This window comes from Mesoplodon mirus (assembly GCF_964341445.2).
Source record: "Mesoplodon mirus genome assembly, chromosome: 1".
Taxonomy (NCBI): Eukaryota; Metazoa; Chordata; class Mammalia; order Artiodactyla; family Ziphiidae; genus Mesoplodon; species Mesoplodon mirus.
The window spans coordinates 8,098,530-8,125,005 of record NC_138976.1 but is presented as its reverse complement, the minus strand read 5'-3'; the positions used below and the strand labels follow the sequence as shown (position 1 = coordinate 8,125,005).

Genomic DNA, 26,476 nt, shown 5'->3' with positions numbered 1-26,476 from the left:
CCCTTCTGGTTATTTCCTGCTGGTTTTCCAGAAGAAAGGAAGCAACTTATTAAGAGCTGACTTAAGGCAGCAGGAGATTTTTCTCCTTTTTCACGCCTACAGGAACTTCTCCAGTTTCTCGGCTGGAAGAGGAAGAGTGAGCTGAGAAAAACCTTGCTTTCTCCAGATGCCTTCCTTTTGTCCCATCTTGCCCTTAACAAAATGGAGGTGCACCTGCCCAGAGTACCTCTTAACATTGATTGGCAAGAGGTGATCAGCACCTACGGCCCTGGCTGGCCCCCGCCCTTGTCCTGGTCTCAGTAAGATGCGTCAGTTTTAGACCTCCACTCTGGGGGGACCAAGGCGCAGTGCCCCCCAAGCTCTCAGAGTAAGCAGGTTCTGCAGACCCGTCCATGTGGCCGTTCCTGGGTGTATCAAGATGGAGCTGGCACTGTCTTCACAACGCGCCTTCCAGATACCACCATTCATTGGGGAGCTCACACCTCCCCCTCCCCTCCCCTCTCCCTGAAGCCTCCCCTGTCTGGTCACCGTTTCTCCCTGTGTTCTTTCCTTTCTGGTTACGTGGGACCCCGTGCCAGAGCTCTCGGTGTTCCCTGCTTGCGTACGTGTTGCATGAGCGTGTTGGCTAACTCTCTGCTCAAACACAGCTTTCCTGGGCCGAAGCTGTCACAGCCAGGCTTCGCTGTAACCCCCTCTTCCACGCTGACCCGACCTGAGGTTCCCTGTTGGGAGGTGGAGACCCGGGGAGACAGGGTCGCCCCTGTGGATCGGTGGAGAGGCCTGGTGCAGACCGCTGACGCCCCGCTGTGTGACCCCGCCCGCTCTGTGCATGCCGGGCGTCCTCATGGCCCATGTGCGCATGTGCCGCGTGTGCACGGCGTGTGCTCCGCGCGTGCGCGTGCGTCTCGCTCTCTCGCACCTCATTGGCTGCATAAAACGTAGGCCTAAGTTGGCATGTTCCGGTAACGTACCTTTGTTCAAGCAGTCAGCCGGCCTCTGTTCTCCCACAGGTTCTACTCATATTCTCACTCCCACCAAATTTCTCATGGACCTGAGACACCCCGACTTCCGGGAGTCCTCTAGGGTATCTTTTGAGGATCAGGCTCCAACAATGGAGTGAGAGCCAAAGAAACAAAGTAAAAGCAGCTTATTACAGAAAAGAAACTCTTCCACTCTGAAGGGTTTTCTTTGATTTATTCCGTCACTCTTTTTATTTTTCCCTTTTCCGTTTATTATTTATTTGATTTTCTTTTAACAAGAAAATGCTTGCAGTTCTTATCACCGATTGAAAATGTGTCCGATGCTGCCCTCACCAACCCTACCCTGAGCCCCACTGGGCTCCGGCTTACCAGCTCGCTCATGCCTTGGGTTACCTGTCGCTCAGTCAGACAGCTGCAGCCCTCTGGGCTTTAGACCAGAAACAATCACAACTGCTGTGCACAGTCCTCCAGAGGGAGCTGGACGTGGAGGGATGCCACAGGCACGGTGCCCCAGCCTGCTGGCCCCAGGGTGAATTTGTGGGCACAAGGCAGAGGACACCAGGCAGCCTCCGGGTTGTGATGTGGTGTGGGAACTTGAGAGTGAGACCAACAGGTCTTCAGGGAACAGTCCTGTCCAAGGCAGAACTCCAGTGGAGGTGCCAGTCGGCACGCGATCACGAGGAAAGCTTGGCAGAGGGCGTCAGGGTAGACTCCCAGTCAGTGGTAGTTAGATACATCAATACCTTTTTCCCAGGAAAGACATTTATCCTGAGGAACAATTTCTAAGGGGTGATGGGGTCATAAGCCACCTCGTACATGGTGAACTCCAGCCACCGGTGGAAAGAGCTCACGTCTCCTGTTCCTCTGGGAAAAACAGCACTTAACACTCATTTGCTCTTTCAGCAATTGCTTTTATTTTAATTCTCCTGTGGATCCTTTCGAGAGTTGAGAATCATACCCCTCTCTCCCATTGGAGTCTCCTGGTCAGATTGAGAGCCTTTGGGTAGAAATCTGTTCTCCACGCCATGTGCTGTTTTTTTTTGTTTTTGTTTTTGTTTTTTTGCTGTACGCGGGCCTCTCACTGTTGTGGCCTCTCCCGTTGCGGAGCACAGGCTCCGGACGCACAGGCTCAGCGGCCATGGCTCACGGGCCCAGCCGCTCCGCGGCATATGGGATCCTCCCAGACCGGGGCACGAACCCGTATCCCCTGCATCGGCAGGCAGACTCTCAACCACTGCGCCACCAGGGAGGCCCCCATGTGCTGTTTTTAAAGAGTGTCTTCTCTCCCGCCATGCTCGTGCCTTTATCTCAGTTACCCGGGAACCCATTGTCAGGTTGGCACATTACCCAGGTTTTATTCTTGTCCTCATTCCTTCCTCTCTCTTTCCACCCTTCTTTTGTGCTGGAAATCTCCCCTGACCTGTTCAGATGGCAGACTGACCCTGAAGACCTCACTGCACCATTAGTCATTCTTTAGTTTCATTACACATTCTGTGATGAGGCCACATCTTGTGTACCTGACTTTCTAGGATGCACCCTAGAAATGTCCCCACCCCCACCCCGGGCTGAAACATGGCCCTGTGAGTTACAGAGCGTGAGTCACCTGTCAAGTGAGCAGCGGACAGGCATGGACTCCAGCCTCAGCTTGGCCGCAAGCACCTGTGTGACTGGGGAAGGTCGTTCCCCCTGGGTCACAGAACACAGGGAGGCTGGATGGCAGGGCCCGAGGCTGCTCGGGCTCTGACCGTCTGTAATGCAGTCATTCAGTTGGTGGCTTAAACCAAGCAGCCCTACACACTCTGGCACACTCTGTGGTGACCCTTGGGGGAATGGACATCAGAACCCTGGCTGGGGTAACATCAGAAGTGTGCTTGTTTTTTGAAAGAGAATAAGCTCCATCCACGAAGGCCTTGCTCTAAAGGTCTGCACCGGAGGCTGTGCTGTTTAGCTCCTCTTTCTCCGCCTGGGTCGGAGTAGCTGCCCCACGGCAGTAGGGAGATGAGAAGCAGCAAGTGGTTGTGAGCCAGGACAGGGGGGCTGGCTGTGGCCCTGGGCTACCTGCCATCCTGCCCAGGCTGCCTTCACCCTAGAAAGCGAGGCCAGTGGGTGGTCAATAAAAGCAACTAAAAAAACAGCCATTGTTCAGCAGCACCTTGGTAGGTTGGTAATCAGAGACATCTGGTTCTCGTGCAGATGGCAGGCAGGTGGACGGCATTTGCTGCAAGGTGTATTTCGAGGCTTCTCAAAGGACAAATGAGCAATGACAGACCACTTGCAGAGTCAGAAAGAATCACAAACCCAGACCTCAGGGGCTCCTGCTAGGATTCATTCTGGGATTCCCTGCTTTGGAAGATGCCTCTTCTTTGCACACTGCTTCCTCTGTTTTATGTTCAATCAGCAGAGAGGTCTCAGCTGCCATCAGAGCAGAGAGAGCACGAACAGACTCTGGCTGTTTGTTCCCGGCTTCTGAAATGCTTTGTTGAACAGTGTTGGATTTTAGAGAGTTCAGTTAAGAAAAAGTGAGGCACAGGGAGGTCAGACAGCAGGGGAGCCTTCCGACTTGCCCACTTCTGTTGCGATTGTCCAGGTGACCAAAGCCCAGGACACTGCAGGGCGTTAGAGAGGCTGGGTGGTCTCCTCCCCCACATTGGTATTTGCAGGAACTTAGCTTTTAAGAGATGGGTTTCCCCTGCTCAGCAGTGAACGAGCGTCCGCGGTGGGCCCTGTGTGCGTGCCAGTGCTGTGCTCCATCCTCCCGGCCCCACTCTCTCCTCCCGGCCCCTCTCTGTCCTGGAGCCGAGGCTGGCTCCCCAGGGCTGGGCTGAAGGGAGTGGGCATGGATAACTGAAGTGCACAGACGCCACCAAGCCTTGGCTCAGTCCCCGCTAATCAATCCATCATTCCTCTCAACTGTCTAAGAAATGAAATCTTTTGATTAGATCTTCACCTCGGTGCTCTAGGTGGTTTATGTTAAAAGTACTGACCATTAGGGAATGTCCAGGAGGCCTCAGGAGCTGATGAAAGGGGACCAAAAGGCTGGCTTAGACCTTTATAGAGCACTTACACGGGAGAGTATGTTTTTTTTTTTTATTATGTTGAGTACTTTGCTTTATTCTAGATCGAGGTCAGATAAGTTTCATTTTTCAGTGAGACTCAGATTTGAATCTGAGCGCAGAGCCGATCCAATGCCCAGCTGCTTTTTCAGCGTTCCCTTACACATCCCCTCCTGGGGCAGGAAGCCACAGGGCCCCCAGAATTGAGAGCAGTGGCATGGCTTCTGGGTCTGGCTGTGCCACCAACACGCCTCACCACTGGGCGTCTTGGATGTGGGTGGGCAAGACCACTGTCTTCCACATCTGGCAGATCATCACACTCACCTGGGCTGCTCTTAAATCTATAATTTAAACGTATCGTTCACCGGTACTGCCCTCAGTAGTGTGAGTCAGCAGGACTGTTTCAGCCAAATCCAGGAACAGCAAGACCAGCTGATCTGTCAGAACTCCTGTGGTTCTCGGGTGCCGTCTGTGAGGAAGGAAGGATTTTGTCCTGGCAGAGGTCACTGTGTCTGGTCCTCAGCTTTGACAGTCTTTGGATGACTTTGTTTTGGAGACCCCCGTTCACGTTTCAGTGTTGCAGTTATGTAGAATAAGAGGGACCCTCAGAGCAGTAGAACCCACTTGCTGTTCTAGAGGGCCTACATGTCAGCCACCCGTGGGTTCAAGTGAGAACATTTGCAATGTTTGTGGTGGTGAAAAGCTTGACCAGGGTATTAAAGCGATACAGCTGATTGCGAAGCAAGAATTGGCCCTCAGGTGATTCGGATTAACACCAGCTGGTCTGCATCCTTTAAAGAGACGAGGTATTGATAGTTAGGGCCCAGGACCGTAACTGTTGCCTGATACTGTTGGTTCTGGAAGTTTTCTGCTTTCAGTCAAAGGTTGGGAACACCAGATGGGCAGCAATCAGATAATACCCGGAAGTTCTGAAGCGTGGATTCCTTCACCTCTTTCTGGCCTCCCTCCAAGTCAATCTGCACATAAGCAAGGGTAGGGGACACCTTGGGATAGGCATCTGCTCAGAGGCCTTTTGGCTGCAAGGGAGGACGTTAGGGACAGTTTCTCTGGCATGTGCATTGCCTTAACCTAGGGAGCCCCCAAGCTAATCCCCCGTACGGAATTCCCAGCAGCTGTCTTTCAGGTATAGACACTCAAACTGCTGCATCAAGTTGAGATTTGGAAGGCTTTCATTCTGCCATTGGTTCTGGTCAGAATTTGGTAATGTTTATCCCTGTTTCCTCATTTGTGGAGCAGCCTTTGACCTTTAGGACTAGTAGGAAGATTGATAAGGTCACAGAAATGAGTGTCTTCGGGGGAGAGGGGGACACACTGCTGAAACCGGTGTCACATTTGCCAAAGGAGCCTCGGGTCTGCAGGATGAGTCAGCTTTGGGCGCAGGGGCTGGCGCAGGCTGCACTCTCAGGGCATCACACTCTGCACCTCGGGGAAGTAGCTGGGGACTGGTTCCTCACTCAGCAGGCCCTGGGGGGGCTGGGGCTTGAGCTGCAGAGAACAGGATGTTGAGAAGCCTCTCACACCAGAGAGGGCTTCACCAGTGTTCTCCTGGTCTGGACTGACCAGGAAGGCTCCAGGCTGCAGTGCCAGCAGCCGCAGGTCAGCTGAGCAAGTAGCGGTCAAAGGCATAGGGACCCTGGCATTTGGAATCACTCCCAACAAGCCAGCCAAAGCCTTCTTTTGCCTGCCCTCAGGGTGGAAATCTGGCATCCCATGGTTTCTGGTCCCCTCCTCACATGAAGGCCCACTCGGCCGCATCTCCAGGGAGGCACATTTTCAAGTACGGGTCTCTTTTGTTCAGTTCTTCTCTCCCACCGGGATCTCTTTTTTTGAAGCCTACTGCTGCATGCATGCAGGCCTCATGCTCACACACCAGTCACTCCTGTTCTGTTTAAGTCCATGTCCAAACCACACGATCCATGCATCTTTTTTTACTGCACTTACGAGATCTCTCTCTCTCTCCTTATGAAAAAGGACTTCATTTTTTTTTCTTTTTTCTTTTTTCTTTTTGCAATAGAAGTATATCTAATTCCATTAGCTTAAATTTTTGCAAGCATTTCTAACCTCTTACAATGCGCGGTCTCTGCAAGGTAAGGCCTCAGGTACCCCGGCCCTTCCCCCTTCACACCTGAGGTCCCTCCCACCACGCAGTCCCAGCCAGCGGGCTCCCGGAAGGCAGTGGCTTCCCCCAGGTGCTCCACCTGTCCACTTCTTCCTCCCTACCTGCACCACTCTTACCACACACAGTCCCCCCTGCTAACCCCTGCCCCATTCCCAGCCTCTTTCCCAGCCGGTTTGGAACTTCTCTCCCTGGCTTCACCTTGAGTTCAGGAGAGAATTAGAAGTGCAGCTGCCCTGTCCCCTGGCAGACGGCAGCGCTGAGCACTGATGGAGAGGCGGGCTCCTTCCTTGGTACAGCCCGGGACCCTGCCCAAGCCAGAGGGTGTGTTCTGTTTATCCACAGCCCTCTCATGTCTCCCAGGCCTACTATGACAAGGCCCCAAACCCCAGTCCCCAACCCCTCCCTGCATCTGGGTGGGGGAGGGGGAACGGCTACAGCTCTGGGGATAGAACAGGGCAGGAAAGGGGAAAGTGTTCGAAACCGGAGCCGGCAAGCTCACTGTCTTTTCTGCCTTCCTCCAGGATCCACGCACATTCTCACCCCACAGAAACTGCTGGACACGCTGAAGAAACTGAATAAAACAGATGAAGAAATAAGCAGTTAAAAAATAAGCCACGCCTCCAAAAAACGAACCCTCTCCCCAAAGTGCTCGCAGCCCTGACCACCGCTGACCGCCTCGGTTCCCTTGCTGACCCCCCTCTCCCTCCATCGCCTGCCCCAGCCCTGCACGCCCGGCCGGCGCTGTCGCCAGCTGCGTTCTCGTGTTTGGTGATGCCCTCTTCTCGTTTGAAACAAAATAATGCATTGTGTTTTTTAAAAAAAAAAGAGTACCTTCTAGATGTATCCTGGAGGAGACGTTCGGTGTGAGGGACGCGCTGCTGGAGGGTTTCTGAACTGCTTAGGATGATGAATGGACACCTGCTCCCCATCGGTCGTGATTTTATGACCTTGTATATAACCCAGCGTGACACGTGCACATTGCTTGCGTATGAGAAGGTAGATGTTTGGGTGTTTTTAAAAACCCGTTTGGGATTGTTCCTGTTCTTGTTGGGAATCACTGAGATGTCCGTTCTTGGAGTATTTTAAACTGAGGATTAATCTGTTATCTTCACTCCAGTTCCTACCCCTCAGTGCCAGCTCTCATCCAGATAAGCTTGGAAGTGAAGCTCAGGTGACATCTCAAGAGGTTTGAGCTGGAGTCGACCTCTGCTCTCCCCAGGGGGCTCATTCCCCCCCTCCCCCGTGCTGGAGGAGGGCGTCCACAGGAAGTCAGGCTGGGTGCCTGTCGTGGCTCCCTCCCTGGCCGCTGCCGCAGCGCTGTGATCCTGTTCTGTGGTCTGTCACTGTCCCCAGATGAGTGAGGAGCAAGCTCCCACCGGGGACCTGGGTCCCTTGGAGAAGCAGTTAGACCTGGTCCTTCAGACCAGACCCCATCTTTCCCCAGGCATCACCCCCGACAGAGCCGCTCTTTCTCAGCAGGGTCGGCCTGGGTGGAGCTCACGGGACAGGAGCGAACCAGAGCAGAGTGAGTTCCGCAGGCTCCTGGTCAGAGGTCCCTTTCCTGTAGAGCACTGTCTGCGCCCCCGACACTTCAAACCACCTGAAGAGTAGCCCGGTGGATTTATCCAGACCCTGATCCCGCTCAGGTTATCCTCCGTTTAAGATACTTCCTAATACTTTATTTTGTGTAGTGTGGGGTCATATGCCGTCGTGCTTGTAAGAGAAAAACGATCATTTTATTCTCTGTATAAAAACGTAGCTGTATAAATCTTAGCTCTAATGCAGAAATTAAAGAAGCAAATGCAGGAAGGATGTCTCGTCGCCCTCAGGACTCAGCAGCTCGTTCTCCGGAAGGGAGCGCACTATTTGTTCTGCTGCTGTTGTGAACTATAATGACAGTGGAAGTCACAAAAATGTCCCACGCCCACCCGCACCCCCCCCTTAACCCCTGCAAACCGTGTGTGTATCTTACTGTCTTGTGGCGTCGTCATTGCAAACGTGGTGTGTGCTAGTTCTCCGCGGCCCTCACTTCCCTTCAGAATATACTCCTCACCTGCCCCATTAGATGCATCGTGGCATTCTCTTCTCAAGGCTTTGAAATCTCCCCTTTGCACTCAGATTAGTTTTCAGGTCTGTCTCCCTTCCCCCCCTTACAAGATCTTATTTCCTTAGGACAGACTGTAGGGACCTGCCTTGGTTTGTTTCTTCTTGTTACTGCTTGTTTTGTCCCCTGCCCTTGACCAAACGATCGATGCTCATGCTTCAGGACCTTGTTTGTCCGACGTGTTGGTTTTCCTTTCTCTGTTATTTATATAAAAATAATTTATCAAAAGGATATTTTAAAAAAAAAAGCTAGTCTGTCTTGAAACTTGTTCACCTTGAAATTATCAGAATCTCAGTGTTTGAAAGTATTGAAGCACAAACATGTATCATCTCTGTACTGTTCTGTACTAAAGCACTCGAGTCTAATAAATAAATAAATCAGCGCCCATGCACGGTGTCCAGGGTGACTCGCAGCCTGGTTTTACTTTGGGGAGCGGAAGGAGAAAGGCTTTGTCAGTGGTCCACTGGGGAGGAGCCCGGCCACCCCTGGCTGTGGCTCGAAGCCTTCTGGATCCATTCCCTGTTACTTGCATTAGGCTCTAGAGCTACCTGGCGTCTGGAGACGATCCATGAAGTGTGTACTGCACTGCCTGACACCAGGCAGTTCTTCCATCGTCCCGTGTCTCTGTATATAGAGCGTCTGTCTGTCGCAGAGACAGCAAGGCTCTGTCTTGGCAGGTGGCGCCCTACTTGAGCATGTGGTGCCAGTGCATTTCGGGCACGTGATGAGGTCATTTTATCTCTGGTACTGCTGTCCTCCTCCGTTCTTGCTGCCACACCGTCTAGCCTTCCGATGAACTTATTTCCAGATCTGAAAAGCGTATCCTGCTGGTCCTGAAGGCTGTTGGTGACCTGGAGAGACTGTGATGCGTTTGGTCCCAGTGGGGAGGGGACCCTTAAGTTAGGGTTGGAGTCATACTGGAAACCTGCTAGAATACTGGGCGCAGGGGTGTGGGGTTCTTTGTAGGAACTTCCGTTTCTACCCTTTTGTCCCCAGTCACCCTGTCATTCAAATTCTGATCTCCCTCATACTGTTAAGAAATCCAACAAGTCAGGGCCAGTTGGTGGAAGGTGCATCTCCACAACCAGGCTATTGTCTGGTGAGACTTGCCTTAAGGGAGGTAATGATGACATTTATTGAGTCCCTGCGCCTTGTCAGGCCCCCTTGTATACCTTGTCTTTTGGGTGGGTACTCTCCCCATTTTACGGATGAAGGAGCTGAATGGAATTCCCTGGCAGTCCAGTGGTTAGGGCTCCACACTTCCACTGCAGGGGGCGTGGGTTGGATCCCTGGTCGGGGAACTAAGATCCCGCGTGTCACAAAGCTCACTCCAGCAGGAAAGCATCAGACTCTCATTGTCTTCAATTAGTAGTTGCCTCACTGGTAACCAGAATGCCTTGGAGTGAGGTCCAAGATCAGAATTCTTAAATTCTAAATTGTTCTAAACTGAGTTTACATTAAAGCAAAGTCAGTACTGTCTGCTCCTTCTCCCCAGGGCCGTGTGTCCCCTCCAGGCCCACGGTAGTGGCTTGTTAGTCTCTCTAACTGTCCCTGACATCATTTGACGCAGGGTCTCTGGCACCTCTTTCCATTCCAGCCCCTCACCACCACCACCCAGTGGCAAACAAGCATGGCCCTTTCTATGCTCCTGGAAGAAGTCCTGGTTTTCCTGTAACACAGCACAAATGGAGCCTGCAGGCCATTCCTCCAGAAGGTCTCCAGTAGTGTTAAATACTCCTGCATGGGCCAGGTGTTCTGCAACAAACCAAGGCATAGAGTGTTGAATCTGTAACTGGGCGATCCTAAACCAGGAGTCTGTGAGCTGCAGCCAGTCCCTCCGCCTTTCTGGAGTTTCAGGTCTAGGCTGTGGGTCTCAGCCAGACCCTGATGAGGGGCCTGTCCACCCACTCGGCGACACCAGGCATTCGTTCCTGGGAGGCAGAATGGCAGAGCGCCTAGGAGCACAGACCTCGGCGTCAGGCCGGCCTGGGTCACATCCACCTGGGCCTCGGTCCACAGGACCTTGATGAGGGACTTGGTCCCCTCCTGTGAGTGACGCCCATGGAGGAACGGTGCTGAGCTGGCCCTATAGTGAGTACGGTAAGCACTCAGTGCTGATGGTGATGATTATGACTCTCAGCCAAGTCTGGGGAAAAAGAGTAAACACACACACTGGAAAAAAAAATGTCCATCAACTAGAAGATGGATGAATTGTTGTGTATGCAGCCAATGACTACTCTTTTTTTTAAAATAAATTTATTTATGTATTTTTGCTGTGTTGGGTCTTCGTTTCTATGCGAGGGCTTTCTCTAGTTGCGGGGCACAGGCTCCAGACGCGCAGGCTCAGTAGCTGTGGCGCACAGGCTTAGCTGCTCCGCGGCATGTGGGACCTTCCCAGACCAGGGCTTGAACCCGTGTCCCCTGCATTGGCAGGCAGATTCTCAACCACTGCGCCACCAGGGAAGCCCAAGCCAATGACTACTCTTAAGGCAGTTAAAAATGCATGACCTACATATATCAACATGAATAAACCTCAAAAACTTAATGTTGAGTGAACAAGTTACAGAATACGTACAGAATGTGTAAGGTTTTTAAACCTCATAAAAAGTACTATAGAATACTTATGGATACCTATGATGTAACTGTATAAAAATGTGCATGAGAATGATAAATATACCAAAGTCAGGATAGTGGCTACCCACGAGGAGAGGATGGTTATTATTGTGTTGCCTTATAGCCCCAATCACACAATGAATCAGTGGCTTAAAAGTGCTTCATGGAATCAAAATCATATAGATAACAATTCTCATTGTAGTTAATGTATATTGAGCACTTATTATGTGCCAGACATGAGTGTTTTATACGTATCTTGCTGAAGTTTCTCAACAACTCTAGGAGTTAGATGTCATTATTTATTTATTTATTTATTTAAATGTTGTGGGTAGGAGTTTATTAATTAATTTATTTTTGCTGTGTTGGGTCTTCATTTCTGTTCAAGGGCTTTCTCTAGTTGTGGCAAGCGGGGGCCACTCTTCATCGCGGTGCGTGGGCCTCTCACTATCGCGGCCTCTCTTGTTGCAGAGCACAGGCTCCAGACGCGCAGGCTCAGTAGTTGTGGCTCACAGGCCTAGCTGCTCCGTGGCATGTGGGATCTTCCCAGACCAGGGCTCGAACCCATGTCCCCTGAATTAGCAGGCAGATTCTCAACCACTGCACCACCAGGGAAGCCCTAGATGTCATTATTAACCCTACTAACACATGGGGAAACAAAGGCACAAAGACAGAGGAACTTGGCCAAGGTCCCCCTGTTGGTACAAGGCAGAGCCTAGATTTAAACAGGGTTGTCTGGGGACTTCCCTGGTGGTCCAGTGGGTAAGTCTCTGTGCTCCCCAGTGCAGGGGGCCTGGGTTCAATCCCTGGTCGGGGAACTAGATCCCACATGCATGCCGCAATGAAGATCTCACATGCCGCAACTAAGAGCCAATGCAGCCAAAATAAATAAATGTTAAAAAATAATAATAGTAAAAATTTTTTAAAAAGGTGAGGAATCCTCAGGGGTCGCTCACCCGAAATCCAGTCATATCTGAAATAAATAAATAAATAAACAAACAGGGTTGTCTGACTCCAGAGCCCATGTTCTCTACTCTCAGAAAAGTGTTATCAACGTAAATAGACAACAGGATTCTGGCGTGAATATAGAATGTGAGTCTGTATGGGCTGGACCCAGTGACTCTTCAAGAATGATTATTTTACACAAGCAACCAAAAAAAAAAAAAAAAAAAAAAAAGAGTGGAAATAGAACAATAAAAGTTGAATTTTCCAGGCCGGTAAGCTACACCTCCCTGGTTCCCCGTGCTTTACCTGTTAGGTAGGAACACTGTCAGAGAGGAGATGAACACGCTGAAACATTTCAATCAATTTCAAATGAAGCATGGTGACCTCCTCCATAAGCCAAGCAGGTTTCCCCAATACCAATCACGAAAGAATACATGAAACCAATTAAGTCCACCCCTCAGCGTGGGGAAGAAACCCAAACTACAGACAACAGAGTTACACTCGGAGTGAAAAGTGGCACCAGATGTAATGTTGCCAAGAGGCTTGTAAAAACCAGGCGCTGTATCCGGAGCTACCAGCCTCCTCTTAACTGCTCTCCACCAGGATCGCCACTGGTTTTGCCAACACCCTTAGACAAGGAGTTTTCAAAGCCTTGATCTGAACAAAGTCAGCTCCCTCTGGCAGAACGGTGGAGCTCTCTGTCCTTACAGCCTGCCTTTCCGCAGTGTAGAACCCGTGCACCACTGCACCCAGGATGGGGGCTGACCTACTTTTCCTGGAGGGACACCTGCTCTACAAGTGGGCTCTAGGGGGTGGCAGCCCCTGCTCTTCTCAGCTTGCCCCTCCCGGTGTGGAACCTCCACCTTAGGACCTAGCTGAGGTGGTCAGGGTGCAGGTATTTTTTAACCTGCCACACCTGGAGTGGCACTTCTACCGTCTGAGTGGACCTGTGTGGGGAAGTCCTCTTCTGTACCTGCTGGGAATGGAGAATCTGCAGCGTAGGAGGGTGTGGCCATCTGCCCTTCCCAGGGAGAAACTGGAGCCCCAGACTAGGAGCTGAGAGGAGAGGGAGACCCCAGCTTCTTGGCCACGCCTGCTCAGAGGTGTGCACCCAGGTAAAACCTGTGTTACACAGAACTGGGGAGGGGGAGTGAGCATATTTTTTTTCTGACACCAAATACATATCACCGTCACACCACTTCTCCAAGTTTCTGATGCCAACTTTGTGTCCGACAGTTATGTCAATTCTGACACTAATTATTCAGTTAGTGCAGATCCCACAGGTCAAGAGCTCAGTCCCACAAAACTGCCCCCACTTCAGACATCAGCCACCAAAGGGGTGCCCAGGCTACCCACACTTCTGCCCAGATGACTGCAATTCGAGGGTCCTCACGACCCCCTCCTCAGGTTTGATGATTCATTAGAACAACTTACAGAATCAAGGAAAGCACTTTAGTTACTGTTACTGGTTTATTATAAAGGATACAACTCAAGAACAGCCAAATGGAAGGGATGCACAGGGCAAGGTATCGGGAGTGGGAGAGTAGCCCAGAACTTCCACGCTCTTTCCAGGCACACCACCCTCCCGGCACCTCCATATGTTCACTAACCCAGAAGATCCCCAAACTCTGTTATTTTGAAGTTTTTATGGAGGTGTCATTACGTAGGCAGAGTTGATTAAATCATTGGCCGCTGGTAATTGAACTCCGTCTCTAGCCCCTCTCTCCTCCCCAGAGGTCAGGGGTGGGGTTGGTAGTTGCTGAAAGTTCTAACCCTCTAATCTTGTGCTTGGTCTTTCTGGTGAGCAGCCCGCACCCTGAAGCTGTTCCACCCCACCCCCCACCCCCCACCCCCACCCAGCCCCATCACCTCATTAGCATAAACTTAGGTATGTGGAAGGGGGCTTGTTATGAATAGCAAAAGACACTCCTTTCGCTCAGGAAATTTCAAGGGTTTTAGGAGCCCTGTGCCAGAAATCCAGGGCAAAAAGTAAATATGTATATATATTTTATTATTACATATTATCATATTATTATATGTAATAATATATATCACAGCTGATAAGGAAGTACGTCATTGCTCAAATACCACAGACTCGTTCTTGCAGAGATTTTGTAGATTTTCATAAATGTTTCTGCATCTACTGTATGCCCTTAGAACAATTTCCAGACACTTTATTACTTAAAAAATTTTTTATTGGAGTATAGTGTATTTACAATGTTGTGTTAATTTCAGGTGTACAGCAAAGTGAATCAGTTATACATATACGTATGTCCATTCTTTTTTAGATTCTTTTCCCATATAGGTTATTACAGAATATTGAGTAGAGTTCCCTGTGCTATACAGTAAGTCCCTATTAGTTATCTATTTTATATAGCATAGTGTGTATATGTTAATCCCAATCTCCTAATTTATCCCTCCCCCCCCTTTGCCTTTGGTAACCATAAGTTTGTTTTCTACATCTGGGACTCCTTCTGTTTTGTAAATGAGTTTATTTGTACCTCCAGACACTTTAAGTGATTGTTTCTTTCTTAAAAAATAATCTTCACCAATTAAATTGTGGTTTTGCAGGGGGAGGGTCCATCGAGCTCCTTTACTGTGCCATCCCAAACTCCCACCCAGACTGTCTTACTCAGTTAATAGATATTTACTGAGCGTCTACTATGTGCCAGCACTCACCCTAGGCTCTGGGGATGTAGCCACGAATGAGACTGGGTCCTCATGAGCTTACACTAGTGGTGGGTGGTATTATGTCACACACACACACACACACACACACACACACACACACACATCCTGAATGAATGAATCGCTCATGTTGTGTGCTCCATAGAGGTGGGCAAGGCTTCAGGCAGTCTCCCTTGGGGCTGGCCTTCCTCTCTCCAGAACCTCCTAGAGGTGGCAGTGCCCCCAGTCCACCGGCCACTGCCCTGGGCTGATGCTGCAGTCTGCTGGGCTTTGTGCGCCGTACCCACTCCTATCAGAAGACCTGGCTGCCGGAGCGGCTGCCGGACTTTGTGGTCAGGCAGCTCCAGCAGTTCTGGGCCACCAACACCAGTTCCAAAGCAGGACACAGAAGCAGTCATGAGAAAGTGTCCCAGGGGTAGATGACGAGTCTGGGGTCCCAGAATAGGGAGTTTTGGGAAGGCTCTCCAAACAAGCCCCAGAAAGGGATATCCTTGGACCTGGAGCATCCCCTTCCCCACCCCACCATCTGGAAGGCTGGCCTGGAAGCCCTACTGGTCACTCTTGCCATGTGAGTGCAGTGCATTTATCAGCCTGGCCCTGGCGACTCCCAGGGGCGACTCTGGTGCTAACAAAGGAGGGGGTACAGGTCCCAAAGCTGACGCCTTCTGTGGGCTCCAGGCAGCCTGAGGGGGCTGCTGGTCATGCTGCCCCACTGGGCTGGGGACCCAGAGCTACCTCCTGAGATGTGCTTCAGGTAAAAGAAGGAAGAAACCTGAGAGGCGTGACGAGGAAGGGCACTGGGATGGCACCATGGAGAAGCTTTGCCTGGGCTGGGCTCCTCTGGGGCCCCCCATGCCCTGCTCAGGTGGGGGAAGGGCGGTGTCCAGCCGGAGTTGGGGGCATTGCTTTGGGCTAGAGGGGCAACCCCCCTGCTGGCCCCAGGTCTTGGGCGCTGGGCCAGGTCAGTCTCTCTCTGGGGCTTCAGTGTCGCCCCGTCTGCAGACCCAGGACTCGCTGCACTGTTGTCAGTCTGTGCAAAGGCTGAAGCCCGTGCACAAGTGTGGTGGCCCTCCCAGGGCTGCGCCAGCCTGCAGGGAACAGATATTCTGGGAAAGACAGGCCACCACAGGCTGGGGGTACTGGGACGTTGGAAATCCCAGAGGCTGCTCAACACACAGAGCAGGCTGGAGCTTCACCCACCTGCTCCACTGATGGCAACATCAGCTGCTGCTTTTTTTGTTTGTTTGTTTTTTTTGCGGTACGCGGGCCTCTCACTGCTGTGGCCTCTCCCGTTGCAGAGCACAGGCTCCGGATGCGCAGGCTCAGCGGCCATGGCTCACGGGCCCAGCCGCTCCGCGGCATGTGGGATCTTCCCGGACCGGGCCACGAACCCGTGTCCCCTGCAACGGCAGGCGGACTCTCAACCACTGCGCCACCAGGGAAGCCCCCAGCTGCTGCTTATTAAGTGCCTACTGCATCCCTGGGCCAGATCCCTGCACCATGTACTTCACATACAAGGTCACTTTCAGTCCACAACATGGTCTCCCTATTTTACAGCTCAGTGAGGTCAGGCCACTGACCCAAGATGTAAGATGTCTCTTACATGGGATGCGAGAAATAGTACCCAAACTGGAGCCTGCTTTAACCAACCACCGCTGCAACCTGCCTCACTGCCAAACACCCACCTCCGCGTCTCCCTGCACCCATCCCAAGGATCCCACTGTTTACAAGATCTGGCTGCTCAAACCAACCCCAGTTGCTGAAGTAACACTGAGCTGCCCCTTGTCCAGCCGTCCGACTTTTAGGGAGGGGCAGCAGCCATCTCTTGCTAAGTGCTGAGCCTCTGCGGAGCCCTGGGACAACAGGGGTAGACGGGGCCCGGCCACCGTCCCAGGGAGTGCCTCGGCTCACAAGCGCTGGGTGGACACAGCAGGCATGCAGGTGTGGCTGGCTGGAGATGAGGGCCCGGAGAAGGAGCGTGAAGGGGCCAGAGCCTGGTTGGGGCACACGGCTGCCAGCTAGGGCCTCTGCCAACCAGCCACTGACGGCCCTCCTGACCCAGGATGCTACCACCCCAGACCAAAGCTTACAGAACGGGCTTTTGTTGGCCGGGGTCAGCATGGGGCAGGTGGAGCACTTGCCCTGAGCTTTGTGGAAAATTGAACCAGCCTCTGGACTGGGACATCTTGGGACCCCAGCATGGGAGCCTCTGATAGAAAACATCCATTTTGGGCTTCCCTGGTGGCGCAGTGGTTGAGAGTCCGCCTGCTGATGCGGGGGACACAGGTTCGTGCCCCGGTCCGGGAAGATCCCACGTGCTGTGGAGCGGCTGGGCCCGTGAGCCATGGCCGCTGAGCCTGCGCATCCGGAGCCTGTGCTCCGCAACGGGAGAGGCCACAACAGTGAGAGGCCCGCGTACCACAAAAAAAAAAAAAAAAAAGAAAACATCCATTTCTTACTATACTGCCTCTCCACACGGCTTTGGGTGAACTGAGAGAATGATTTTGCTGTGTAGCTGCATCACCAAAGAATGAACAAGCTGGGCTCAGAGGGGGGGGCTTCTTGACCCGGGAGCGGAGTGGGGGGTGGGGGGGAGCTCTGTAGAAGTCCCTCCCATTCCCAATGGGCACAAAGGGGCAGGGTGGTGATTTCTAGGGCTCTGACTCACTCTAATATTCCCATGTCACTTATTTCCATTTGAGCGAAGGAGGGGTCTCCACAAAAGAACGTCCTGTGAGCCTGGCGTCCTGATTTCTGAGATGCCATGGCCTGGGCCACCCAGGCCTAGGGCCCCTGTGACACCGTTGGCCTCGGAGCAGGAGGCTGGTCTCTGAAGCCCAGCCTCGCCAGGAAGAGGGAAGATCCCTTTAAGTCCTGCCTCACAGCCTCAGCTTGTTGCTATGTATGGGACCAACTTCCTTAGCAACCACCTGGCCTCGTAAAGGGGCCCCGGAGTAGTGGGTGCCACCCAGCCATGGCTCCCAAACAGAAGCCAGGCAAGGGGGCCAAGGAACCCGAGGTCAAGAAGAAGGGTGGGAAGAAGGATCCCAGCCTGGCCAACAAGTCCATGGAAGTGCCCATAAGCAAGGAGATCCGGGAGTTCTACCACATCCAGATCCGCGACCTGGAGGACAGGCTGGCCCGGTAGGTGGGCGGGTAGGGTGGTCCTGCTAGGTCAGAGCTGGCCGCCGTGCAGGCTCAGCCAGGGGGTCCTAGACCTATGTTCTGGACTCCCATGGGATGTCCAGACCCCACCCTACCCCAGCCTCAGTTTCCTCCTAGGTAACATTTTGAGGCAAAATGGATTTCCCCGCTCCATCTCAGCCCCCAGAGTTCTGGGGTCTCAGTGCGAGCCCACCCCAGGCAAGCACCACTCCCTCGTGCCTCACCGCTGCCCAGTGGGACCATGCATTTTATAGGACGGCAGAGTTCCATCAGTGGGATGAATTGGAAATGGCAGCCCCCTGGCAGGCACGTAACCACGTGTCCCTCCTTCTGCCTGCCCCCTCCCCCCAGCCTGTGCCATGATTCCCTGATCTGTGGGCCCCACCGGCTTCCCCAGCTGCTAAGCCCACTTGTCCATGCTGGGCCTCAGTTTCCCCAAATGTAAATGAGGAGGGTTGTGAGACATGGGTGGTGGTGTGTGGAGGGGGGATTCTCTAACTCTTCTGAGACACGTTCACTTGCCCACTTTTCTTATTTTTACACTGGTTTCCTCTCAGTTATGATGCACTAGCCCAGTCTCAGGGTGACCCTTAAAAGACACACCCCTTTGGTGACAAGTAGGCAGAGGGTCTTCCCCAGGTGATGTTGCAGATACTCACAGCTGATGTTGAGACCTTCCTGTGCTGACGCTCACCACGTCCTTAAAATGGTCCCACAGGAGAGGCCCTCATGTCATCCCCATTATAGAGGTGGGGAGACTGAGGCTCAGGGAGAGGAAGGCACCCCAAAGAAGAGGCTCCAGAATGTGAACCCTGGCCCCTGACTTCGCCACGCCAGGCTGCCTCCTTGCTCCACAGATCAGGTCATTCAGCTTTGTACCCTGCACTGCCCTGTGTGCAGTAGCCATACAATAGATGTCGGTTGTGGGAATTCCCCGGCAGTCCAGTGGTTAGGACTCTGCACTTTCACTGCCGAGGGCGCGTGTTCAATCCCTGGTCAGGGAACTAAGATCCTGCAAGCCGCACAGCGCGGCTTAAAAGAAAAAAAAAGATGCTGGTTGAGTCAATTGTGAAGTAAAACAGCTTTCCAAATAACTTCTATCAATTATTCCATTGGAAACCAAAACATTGTTTATGTGATACTCTTAAAAATTCACAAGCTTCCCTCAAGCTGAGACACCAGATGGAATGTATTTGGGAGATGTCTATTGCGTACTTATTATTTGCCAAGCTCCTCTGCCAGGCCACCAAAATACAGAGAGGGAGGAGGCCAGGTCTTGACTTCCCAGTGGGACAAGGGTCAACCTACAGGAGGGCACCCAAGAAAGGGCCACAAATGCTGCTAAGGGCCAAGAAGACTCCACTGAGGCGACAACACAGGGGTTCACTCAGTGGAGGAGGGTAAGGAAGATCACAGGTGCAAAGGCTTGGGACCGCAAAGTCTGGAAGTATTAAGGAGGGCACAGAGCCAACAGCAAGCATTATGGTTGAGAGCCTCGACTTTGGGGTCAGACTGACTTGGGTTCAAGTTCTGGTTTTGCCTTTTACTAACTCAGAGATGCTTCATCCCTCTGCGCCTCAGTTTCTTCACCTGTGAAATGGGTATAATCATCATAGTGCCTACTTCCTTACAGGTTGTTGTGGATTCAACAAACACACAGAGTACCTACTACGTACCAGGCACTGTCCTCCGTGTTGGGGACACAGCTGTGAATGTAACAGACAGAGGCTCCGCCCTCACAGACCTTACATTCTCGTGATGTAATGAACGTAAAGTGCTGAGCACAGGCATTGGCTTGGTCACAAGCGTTTGATCAGGGGGCACAGTGGGAGATGAGGCTGGAACCTCAAATGCCCTGATATGGGAGGGTCCAGGGAGCAGCCTAGCTGCGTGGAGGCCTGGCTTGTCCAGCTCCCTGGACCTCTGCCCCGCACCTGCCTCAGGTACCAGCAGAAGTGGGATGAGCTGGCTGTGCAGGAGAAGCTGTTCCGCCAGGAATTTGAGCAGCTGGCCAACAACAAGAAGGAGATCGTGGCCTCCCTCAAGCGCACGCTTAACCAGCAGGCGGATGAGATCAGCGACCTCAACGAGCAGCTCCAAAGCCTGCAGCTGGCCAAGGAGGTGGAGAAGGACGCCTTCGAGGCGCAGCTAGCCCAGGTGCGCCACGAGCTCCAGGAGACCAAGGACCAGCTCACCGCTGAGAACTTCGTCCTTGGTGAGGGGCGCTGGCCAGCGAGCTGGGGGCACACGCCGCGGGGCGGGGGGAACCCAAGGCTCTGTTTCTTTGGTCTCTAACCCTAGCTCTCCCACGGACTATCTTTGTGACCTTGGGCTAGCACTTCTCTCTGACCCTGTTTTCTCACCTGGGAAATGGGGATAATACGTCTACCTTGAGTAACAGCAGCTACGTGCTGCTTCCCACACGTATCCTCCATGGTAATTGTCCAAGCAATCCTGAGGCAGGAAAGCCCTTCACCACCGGCCACTTTGTAGGTGAGGAAGCACTTCAAGGGGGTGTGTCTTGCCCAGGGTCACCCAGCGGGCAAGGGTGGTTGTGGGTTTCAATGACAGCATGAGTGCCTGACCCAGAGAAGGTGTTCAAATTCAGTGACTGTTGTCGCTGTCACTTTCATGAGCTGGGAGTAGAGAGTGTGAAGGGAGGCTCCTGAACCCCAGGCTTTATAAGACTAGTGGAGAAGGGCATTCCAGACTAAGCCATAAGGGAGGGCAGGACCATGCATGGCATGTGTGGGGACAGGGGACTGGCCCTACTGGATCGGCAAGTTTAGGGGCATCATTGCTCAAGACCCCCGGGACCCTGCCCTCCCGAGGTGGCCCCTCACCAGGTCTGTGCCCTGCGGCGGGGCAGGGGGGAAGCTGGCAGCCCTGGAGGAGTTCCGGCTGCAGAAGGAGGAGCTCATGGAGAAATTCACGTTGCTGGAGGACCAGCTGCGGAAGCAGGAGCACGAACACCAGGACCACGTGCACAGCCTGGAGAAGAAGTCGGTGCTGGACGCGGACAGGTGGGCAGGCCGGAGCCGGGCCTCATCGGGGCCAAGCACAGCCCGGTCCACAGACCTCTGACAGCCCCGGCTGCTAACTGGGGGGCTGCACTAGCTCCTTGACGCCCCGACCTGCTGCTGCCCACAACCCTGGCTGATTTACGGTGGAGGGAAGAAACGGTTCCCAGTTCTCACGCCGGTGTTGAAGAATCCCTGGACTTCCTTTTGCCACCTTTTGTGACTTGACTTCTATTTATTTAATAATTAATAATATTTACATTGATCAAGTTCAAAATGGTACAAAGGGTCTACAGTAAAAAGCCTCCTGCCTGGGGCCCTGTCCCCTCCTGGGGGAGAGAATGTAGAGATCTAGGCGCTCTGGGGACCCCCGCGTAGGCAGGAGGTGCCTGTACCCACTCTGCCCGACCCCCTCACTCCCACCCCTCCTGTCAGATTGAAGAAGGAGATCATCCAGCGCGTGAACATGGTGGCCACTGAGTTCCGCAAGGAGGCCACCAGCCAGATGTGGGACACGACCAAGCGGGCCATCATGGAGAACAACACCGTGACCCTGCAGCTGGCCAAGATATCCCGGCAAGGCATGCAGCTGCTGCAGGAGAACGAGCAGCTCAGGGGCAACCAGGACAACCTGTGCAAACAGCTGGAGCTGCTGGAGGACTCCCAGAAGGTCATGGCCAGGCACAGCAGAGGCCGCCAGAAGGTGTGCCCTCCAGGCCCTCATCATGGGGCATCTGGCACGGAGAGCAGGAAGGAACCCCAGGGACCCTGTCCTCAGGGCAAATACAGCCCCCCAGGGGTGGACCCCAGGGGCCAAATCTCGAGGGAGGTAGCTGTGAGGCGATGGGGCCCTTCTTGTGCGGGCTCTGGCCCCATCTCTGGTTTGTATTTGGTTTAAAGCCCCCATAACTGGTTGAAGTCGAACCCAACCCTGGGGACCCAGCTGCTATCTAGAGAGGGTGCCGGGCTCCCAGGGCCTCGGCGGGCCTCTCCGGGGGAGCGGGGCTGGCTGAGGGCCTGTCGTGGGCCCAGGGCATGGCCACCTGCCCACACTGCAGATCATCCTCATGCTGACGGAGAAGTGCCGCGAGCAGCAGCAGGGCGAGGCAGAGGCCAAGCAGCTGCGTCTCCGGCTGAGCCAGCTGGAGCAGAGCCTCCTGCAGCTGCAGAAGGACAACCAGGCACTGAGGTGCGGCCCGCAGAGGGGCAAGCGGCGGGAGCAGGCGGGAACCCCTCCCTTTGTGGCCATGTGACACGGCCCAGCGACTCCCCCTCTCTAGAGGGGCCCTGAGGCTTCATCTGTCAAACAGGCTGAGGCCCGGGGCTGGCCGAGGGCCCCTGTGGGCTGGAGAGAAAAGGCAGGGCCCCTCACCCTAGAATGGGGAGGAGCCTGACTTGTCCTGGTCCCGGGCCCAGGAGCCAGAGAGAACAGCTGAACCTGCAGCTGGAGCGTCAGGAGGCCGAGGGGCAGCGGCTACAGCAGGAGCTGGCCACAGAGCAGAAGGTTCGGGCGAGCCTGGAGACAGCCCTGGCCCAGGCCACCTCCTTCCTACAGGACATTGTGCAGGTGAACTGAAAGTGGGTGAAAGTGGGGGGTGGGGGATAGAGCCAAGGACAGAAACTGCTCGGAGATAACTGGGCCATCGGAGATGGCCAGGCCAGGCACCCCGCCTATTCCCCGTGAGATTCCTGGCAAGTCTGTCCTTTTCTGATTCTGCACTTCAAAGACCCCTTCGAGGTCTCAGAGGAGCTGGATGGGGTCCTCTGAGGCCCTGGAAGGCCTCGGGTCTCAGTCTTCCCATTTGGAGAATGGGTATCCCACCACAGCCAGGGAACACTGAGAAAACAGGCACTGCAGTTGGAGTTTCCCAGAGGTGGGGGCTGGGGCCATGAAAGGCCTGACCTCGTGGGCCCGCCCGCACCCCTATCGGCAGATGCAGCCCGACGAGGAGGATGGTGGCTTCAATGTAGTGTTCCAGCTGCAGCACCAGGAGATGCTGAAGCACCTGCTGGTCATGCTCAGCTCGGCCATGGTCCTGAGCCCCCAGATGGCTGTGTCCCCCGGCCGGGATAGCCAGTCCTGTGGCCCACCGAAGGAGCGGTGAGTGAGTGACCCTGTGTGACCTCAGAGGAAGGAGCTACGGGACTTGTCCAAGGGCTGTCCTCAGCTGAGCCTGGGCCCGAAACCTGGCTCACCAGAGCCTGTCTGAATCTCAGCTTCCTCATCTATGAAATGGAGGTGATGACACCAGCCCTCTCCCCACAGGCGGTACAGCACCCAGCCACTCAAGACAGGGCCTCTGCTGCAGCAGCTGTCCAGCATCACACCCTACCAGCTAGGGGACCTGGGTCTGGTGCCTCGACGGATCCACATCCCACCCAACCCTGAGGACCTCAGGCTGCTCTCACATACCACCCGTGTGGGAAACTTATGGGCACACGGTAGCCCTGAGGTGAGGGTGCCAGGGGCCCTGGGGACAGCAGGATGGTAGCCAGCCCTGGGTGCAGATCATGGCTCTGCCATGCTGCAGCTGTGTGGCCCTGGGGAGGTGGCTGGACCTCTCTAAGCCTCCATTTCCTCATCTGTAAAATGGACTGAAGAAAGGTGTGGCAAGCCCTCAGTGGGCTAAGACATGCCCATACATCCCCTGGGAGGGGGGCTTGCTGGGTCCTGTGGCCCCCTCCTCCACCAGCAGGGGAGAGGTGGGAACCCCCCAAGTAGGCCTCAGCTTCCAAGCTGGCATCTTTATTCTTACAGATCCATACCTCCGGTTCTCCAAAAAGGTTCAAAAAGTTTAGTATTCCTGAAGTTTCCCTACTTTCTAAGTAGGACACAGAGAGACCAACCTCCTATCCCAAAAATGGACTGTTCCAGCCACAGTTCCTGTTTCCGTCCACAGGCAGCCTGGGGCAGCCCAGAGAAGAGTTATATAAAAAACAGATACCACAGGTTGGCGTGGCACCTCTGTGGACGTGGCTGGGTGTGTGGGCATGACAGTCAGGCAAGCAGCCAAGTCCACTGGCGTCAGGGGCCGGATGAAGGCCTCTGGCTTCGCTCACGGATGTGGTCCAGGAGCAGGTCGGTGGTGCTCAGCAATGGAGGCAGCTGCTCCTGCTCAGCAGGGGCGACGTGGCCCAGCACGTAGCCCGGCACTGTGTCCGGGTGTATCGGGCGCCCAATGCCCACCCGCAGCCGTGGCATTGCCTGTGGGCAAGCCAGAGGGGCCCAGGGAGCTTTGGTGAGGAGTGTCGGGGGCCCTGCGCCGGCCCACCCGACCCAGTGCAGGACTCACGTTAGAGTCGAGGCAGCTAATACAGGGACGGACTCCATTGTGGCCCCTTCAAGGGATACGAGGGGAGCAGTTAGTGCTTCCTTGGGTCAGCACCCTTCACCCCATCCCCTGCCGAGACTGGGGTCGGCACCCTTACCCCACTCCAGCTGGGAGGCCAGCTTCCCTATCCCCACCCTGACCAGCTCAGGGCCTCACCTGGCACTTCCTCCCAACTTCAGAGCCAGTTTCCCCAGCGGCTTGTGGAGCTCATCGTGCACCAGGCAGACCTCCTCAGCAGTCAGTCCAAACAGCTCCGCTTGCACAGGGAAACGGTGGCCCTGGTTACCGCTGATCTGCCCAGGGGGGTTGTCCCGACTCAAGGCTCCCATGAGGAGGGGCCGCAATTAACCCCACTTCATGTATGAAGAAACTGAGGCTCTCACAATCACCCAAGGCCAGGCAGCAACTGGAGCTCAACAGGCACCTGGAGCTCCAGGTGAACTGATCTGCCGCAGCCCAGAATCCCCTCGCTGGCCCCTGCGCCCTCCCGGGCGGCCCACCCCTGGGGCCCTCAGCTTACTGTCCCCGGCCACCTGCGGGCGACACCGGGGAAACTGAGGCCCGACAACTCTCCCCATCCTCCTTCTCACAGCGCCCTCCGGGACCCAAAGCAGAGGAAGGTAAACGGAAAACTGGGCCAGAGTGGATTAGGGGTACGAAGAGGAGCCCAAGAAATCCCGGAGACTCCAGAAGGCCGAGTGGAAACGGGCGCCCCCGGGGTGGGCGGGCAGGGCACCCCAGTGCAGGAGCGGAATTCCTGTTAGTTTAGAGCCCATCCGAGCATCGGACCCATTTCTGATAATAAAACTATGACAAGGAACTGGGGGGGGGGGGCTTTGCCCAGGAGACAATGGCTACTCTACGCTGCCGTCCCTCACTCTACTCACCAGCCACCGCTTCCCCGGGGGCCGGGGTTCCAAAACGCACCGGCTCATAGCCCAACTCAACCACAGCCCTGCGCGCGAGAGACCGAACAGCCCCATGCTGCACCAACTCATGGCCCAGACCCCGGCCCCTGACGTCATCCAGCTCTCGGCCAATCGCGGCCGCCACCTATCCAGGGGCGGCCATTAGCGTCCAGTCCGGGGCGGGCCACGCGGCCGCCATGTTTCTGAGGGGCGGAAGGGGCGGAAGGGGCGCCCCCGCGAGTTGCCCGGCGCCTTGCCACCGAGTTCTAGGGGTTTGTCGTGGGGCTCGCGGAGTCCGGATTGGGAGGAGGGAGCCGTATTCTGGCCCCCGCTGTGGCCCTGCCTCGCTTTGGAAACCCGGCAAGTCTTTTCCCCGCTGTAGACCTCGGCCTCCCTAGCTGATAAAAAAACTTGCTAACCTCCTTCCGGCTCTCTTTGAAATTGGATTCCAGCGAGTGGAGTCCTTGGATTCCGGGGGCGTGGCTAGAGTGGCGGAGCCTGTGGGCATCCTGGAGATGATGCCTAGCAACGTCAGGGGTGGGTGCCGGGAGGCAAGTGAGGGCCGTGAGGGAGCCCGCCCAGGCCCGAAGGTCCTCCTGGAAGGGGCCTCATGACAGAATCCAGAGAGGTGCGGGAGAAGGCTAAGGCAAAGGCAGAGGATCGGGGGAGAAGAGACCACGTATGGGTTCACAGGAAAGGTTTTAAGTACGGGAGAGACAAGATCATTTGTGCGATTCAATAAAGTCCCAGGCTGCTTGCGCAGAGAGCAGAGGTCTTAGGAGCTGTGGCTGGTGGGGCGGTCAGAGGGGTGGCCGGAGCTGGCATATTGCCAGAGATGGCATTGTCCAAGATGAGAGGATGAGAGAAGAGGAGGGATCTAAGAGACCTTTAAGGAAGTGGGATAGACAGGACTTAAGGACTGATGGGACATAGATCTTTGGCTTGGGTGGTTGGCAGAGAAGATGGACTCACCGCTGTGGGAAAACCTGGGGCAGAAGTCAGGTGAGGTGCTCAGTTTGGCCTGCTGAGTGTGAGGGTCCCACAGGATATGCAAGACGCTGCTGGAACCCCAGGGCCTGTGGCTTGGGGCAGGGCCTGAGCTGCAGAGTTTTGGGTGTCAGTAGCTGGAGGTGGGAGCTGAGGGGGACCAGGAGGAGAGCAGAGGCCAGTGTGAGCGTGAGACCTTGACCATAGGTGACAGAGGCAGGACTGGAGAGAGGTCAGGGAAATAGGGGTGGGAGTGCCACCAGACCCTAGATTGTGCTTCTTACCAGGCCTCATTTCCACCCCTCCTCCATCCTGTAAAATACCTGAGGAGAGTGTGTAAGCAGAGTGGGGGCTGTCTCTGGAGGCCTGCTCCAGCTTGCTGTCTCTTGGTTCCAGAATGCTCTGGGGCTTGACCAGACTCCCTCACAGCACATCCCAAAGCCATGGGTGATTCCAGTGCCAAATGCGACCCTACAGCGCATCTTTGGGACCAGCCAGGTGTTCCGGAACTTTGATGATATAAAACCAAAGGCTGCAGGGTTAA

General features: G+C 54.4%; 2 protein-coding genes across 5 annotated transcripts in view; both read left to right on the top strand.

Annotated features, from left to right (window-relative positions):
* Positions 1-8,664, top strand: part of STXBP1 (syntaxin binding protein 1) — a 71,495-nt gene extending 62,831 nt beyond the window's left edge. The window contains exon 19 of one of the 2 annotated variants that reach the window (XM_082614852.1): positions 6,695-8,664. In XM_082614852.1, the coding sequence (XP_082470978.1) occupies positions 6,695-6,777 (83 nt within the window). In that variant the 3' untranslated portion in view covers positions 6,778-8,664. Of the gene's footprint in view, positions 1-1,010; positions 1,145-6,694 lie in introns of those variants that run through there. The other variant, XM_082614853.1, reaches the window with a different exon arrangement.
* Positions 8,665-17,494: 8,830 nt separating this feature from the next.
* On the top strand, positions 17,495-26,398 carry CFAP157 (cilia and flagella associated protein 157; the record flags this gene model as incomplete). 3 transcript variants are annotated; one of them, XM_082623722.1, is made up of 9 exons in its annotated part: positions 17,495-17,664; positions 19,629-19,900; positions 20,555-20,708; positions 21,141-21,408; positions 21,764-21,894; positions 22,122-22,272; positions 22,640-22,806; positions 22,972-23,158; positions 24,630-26,398. In XM_082623722.1, the coding sequence occupies 9 exons, from the start codon at positions 17,495-17,497 to the stop codon at positions 24,804-24,806; spliced, it is 1,677 nt and encodes a 558-aa protein (XP_082479848.1). In that variant the 3' UTR covers positions 24,807-26,398. The 3 variants fall into 3 exon arrangements, with proteins under 3 accessions (XP_082479848.1, XP_082479847.1, XP_082479849.1); XM_082623721.1 differs by lacking the exon at positions 24,630-26,398 and adding an exon at positions 23,606-24,206; XM_082623723.1 differs by lacking the exon at positions 24,630-26,398 and adding an exon at positions 23,464-23,711.
* Positions 26,399-26,476: the final 78 nt, after the last annotated feature.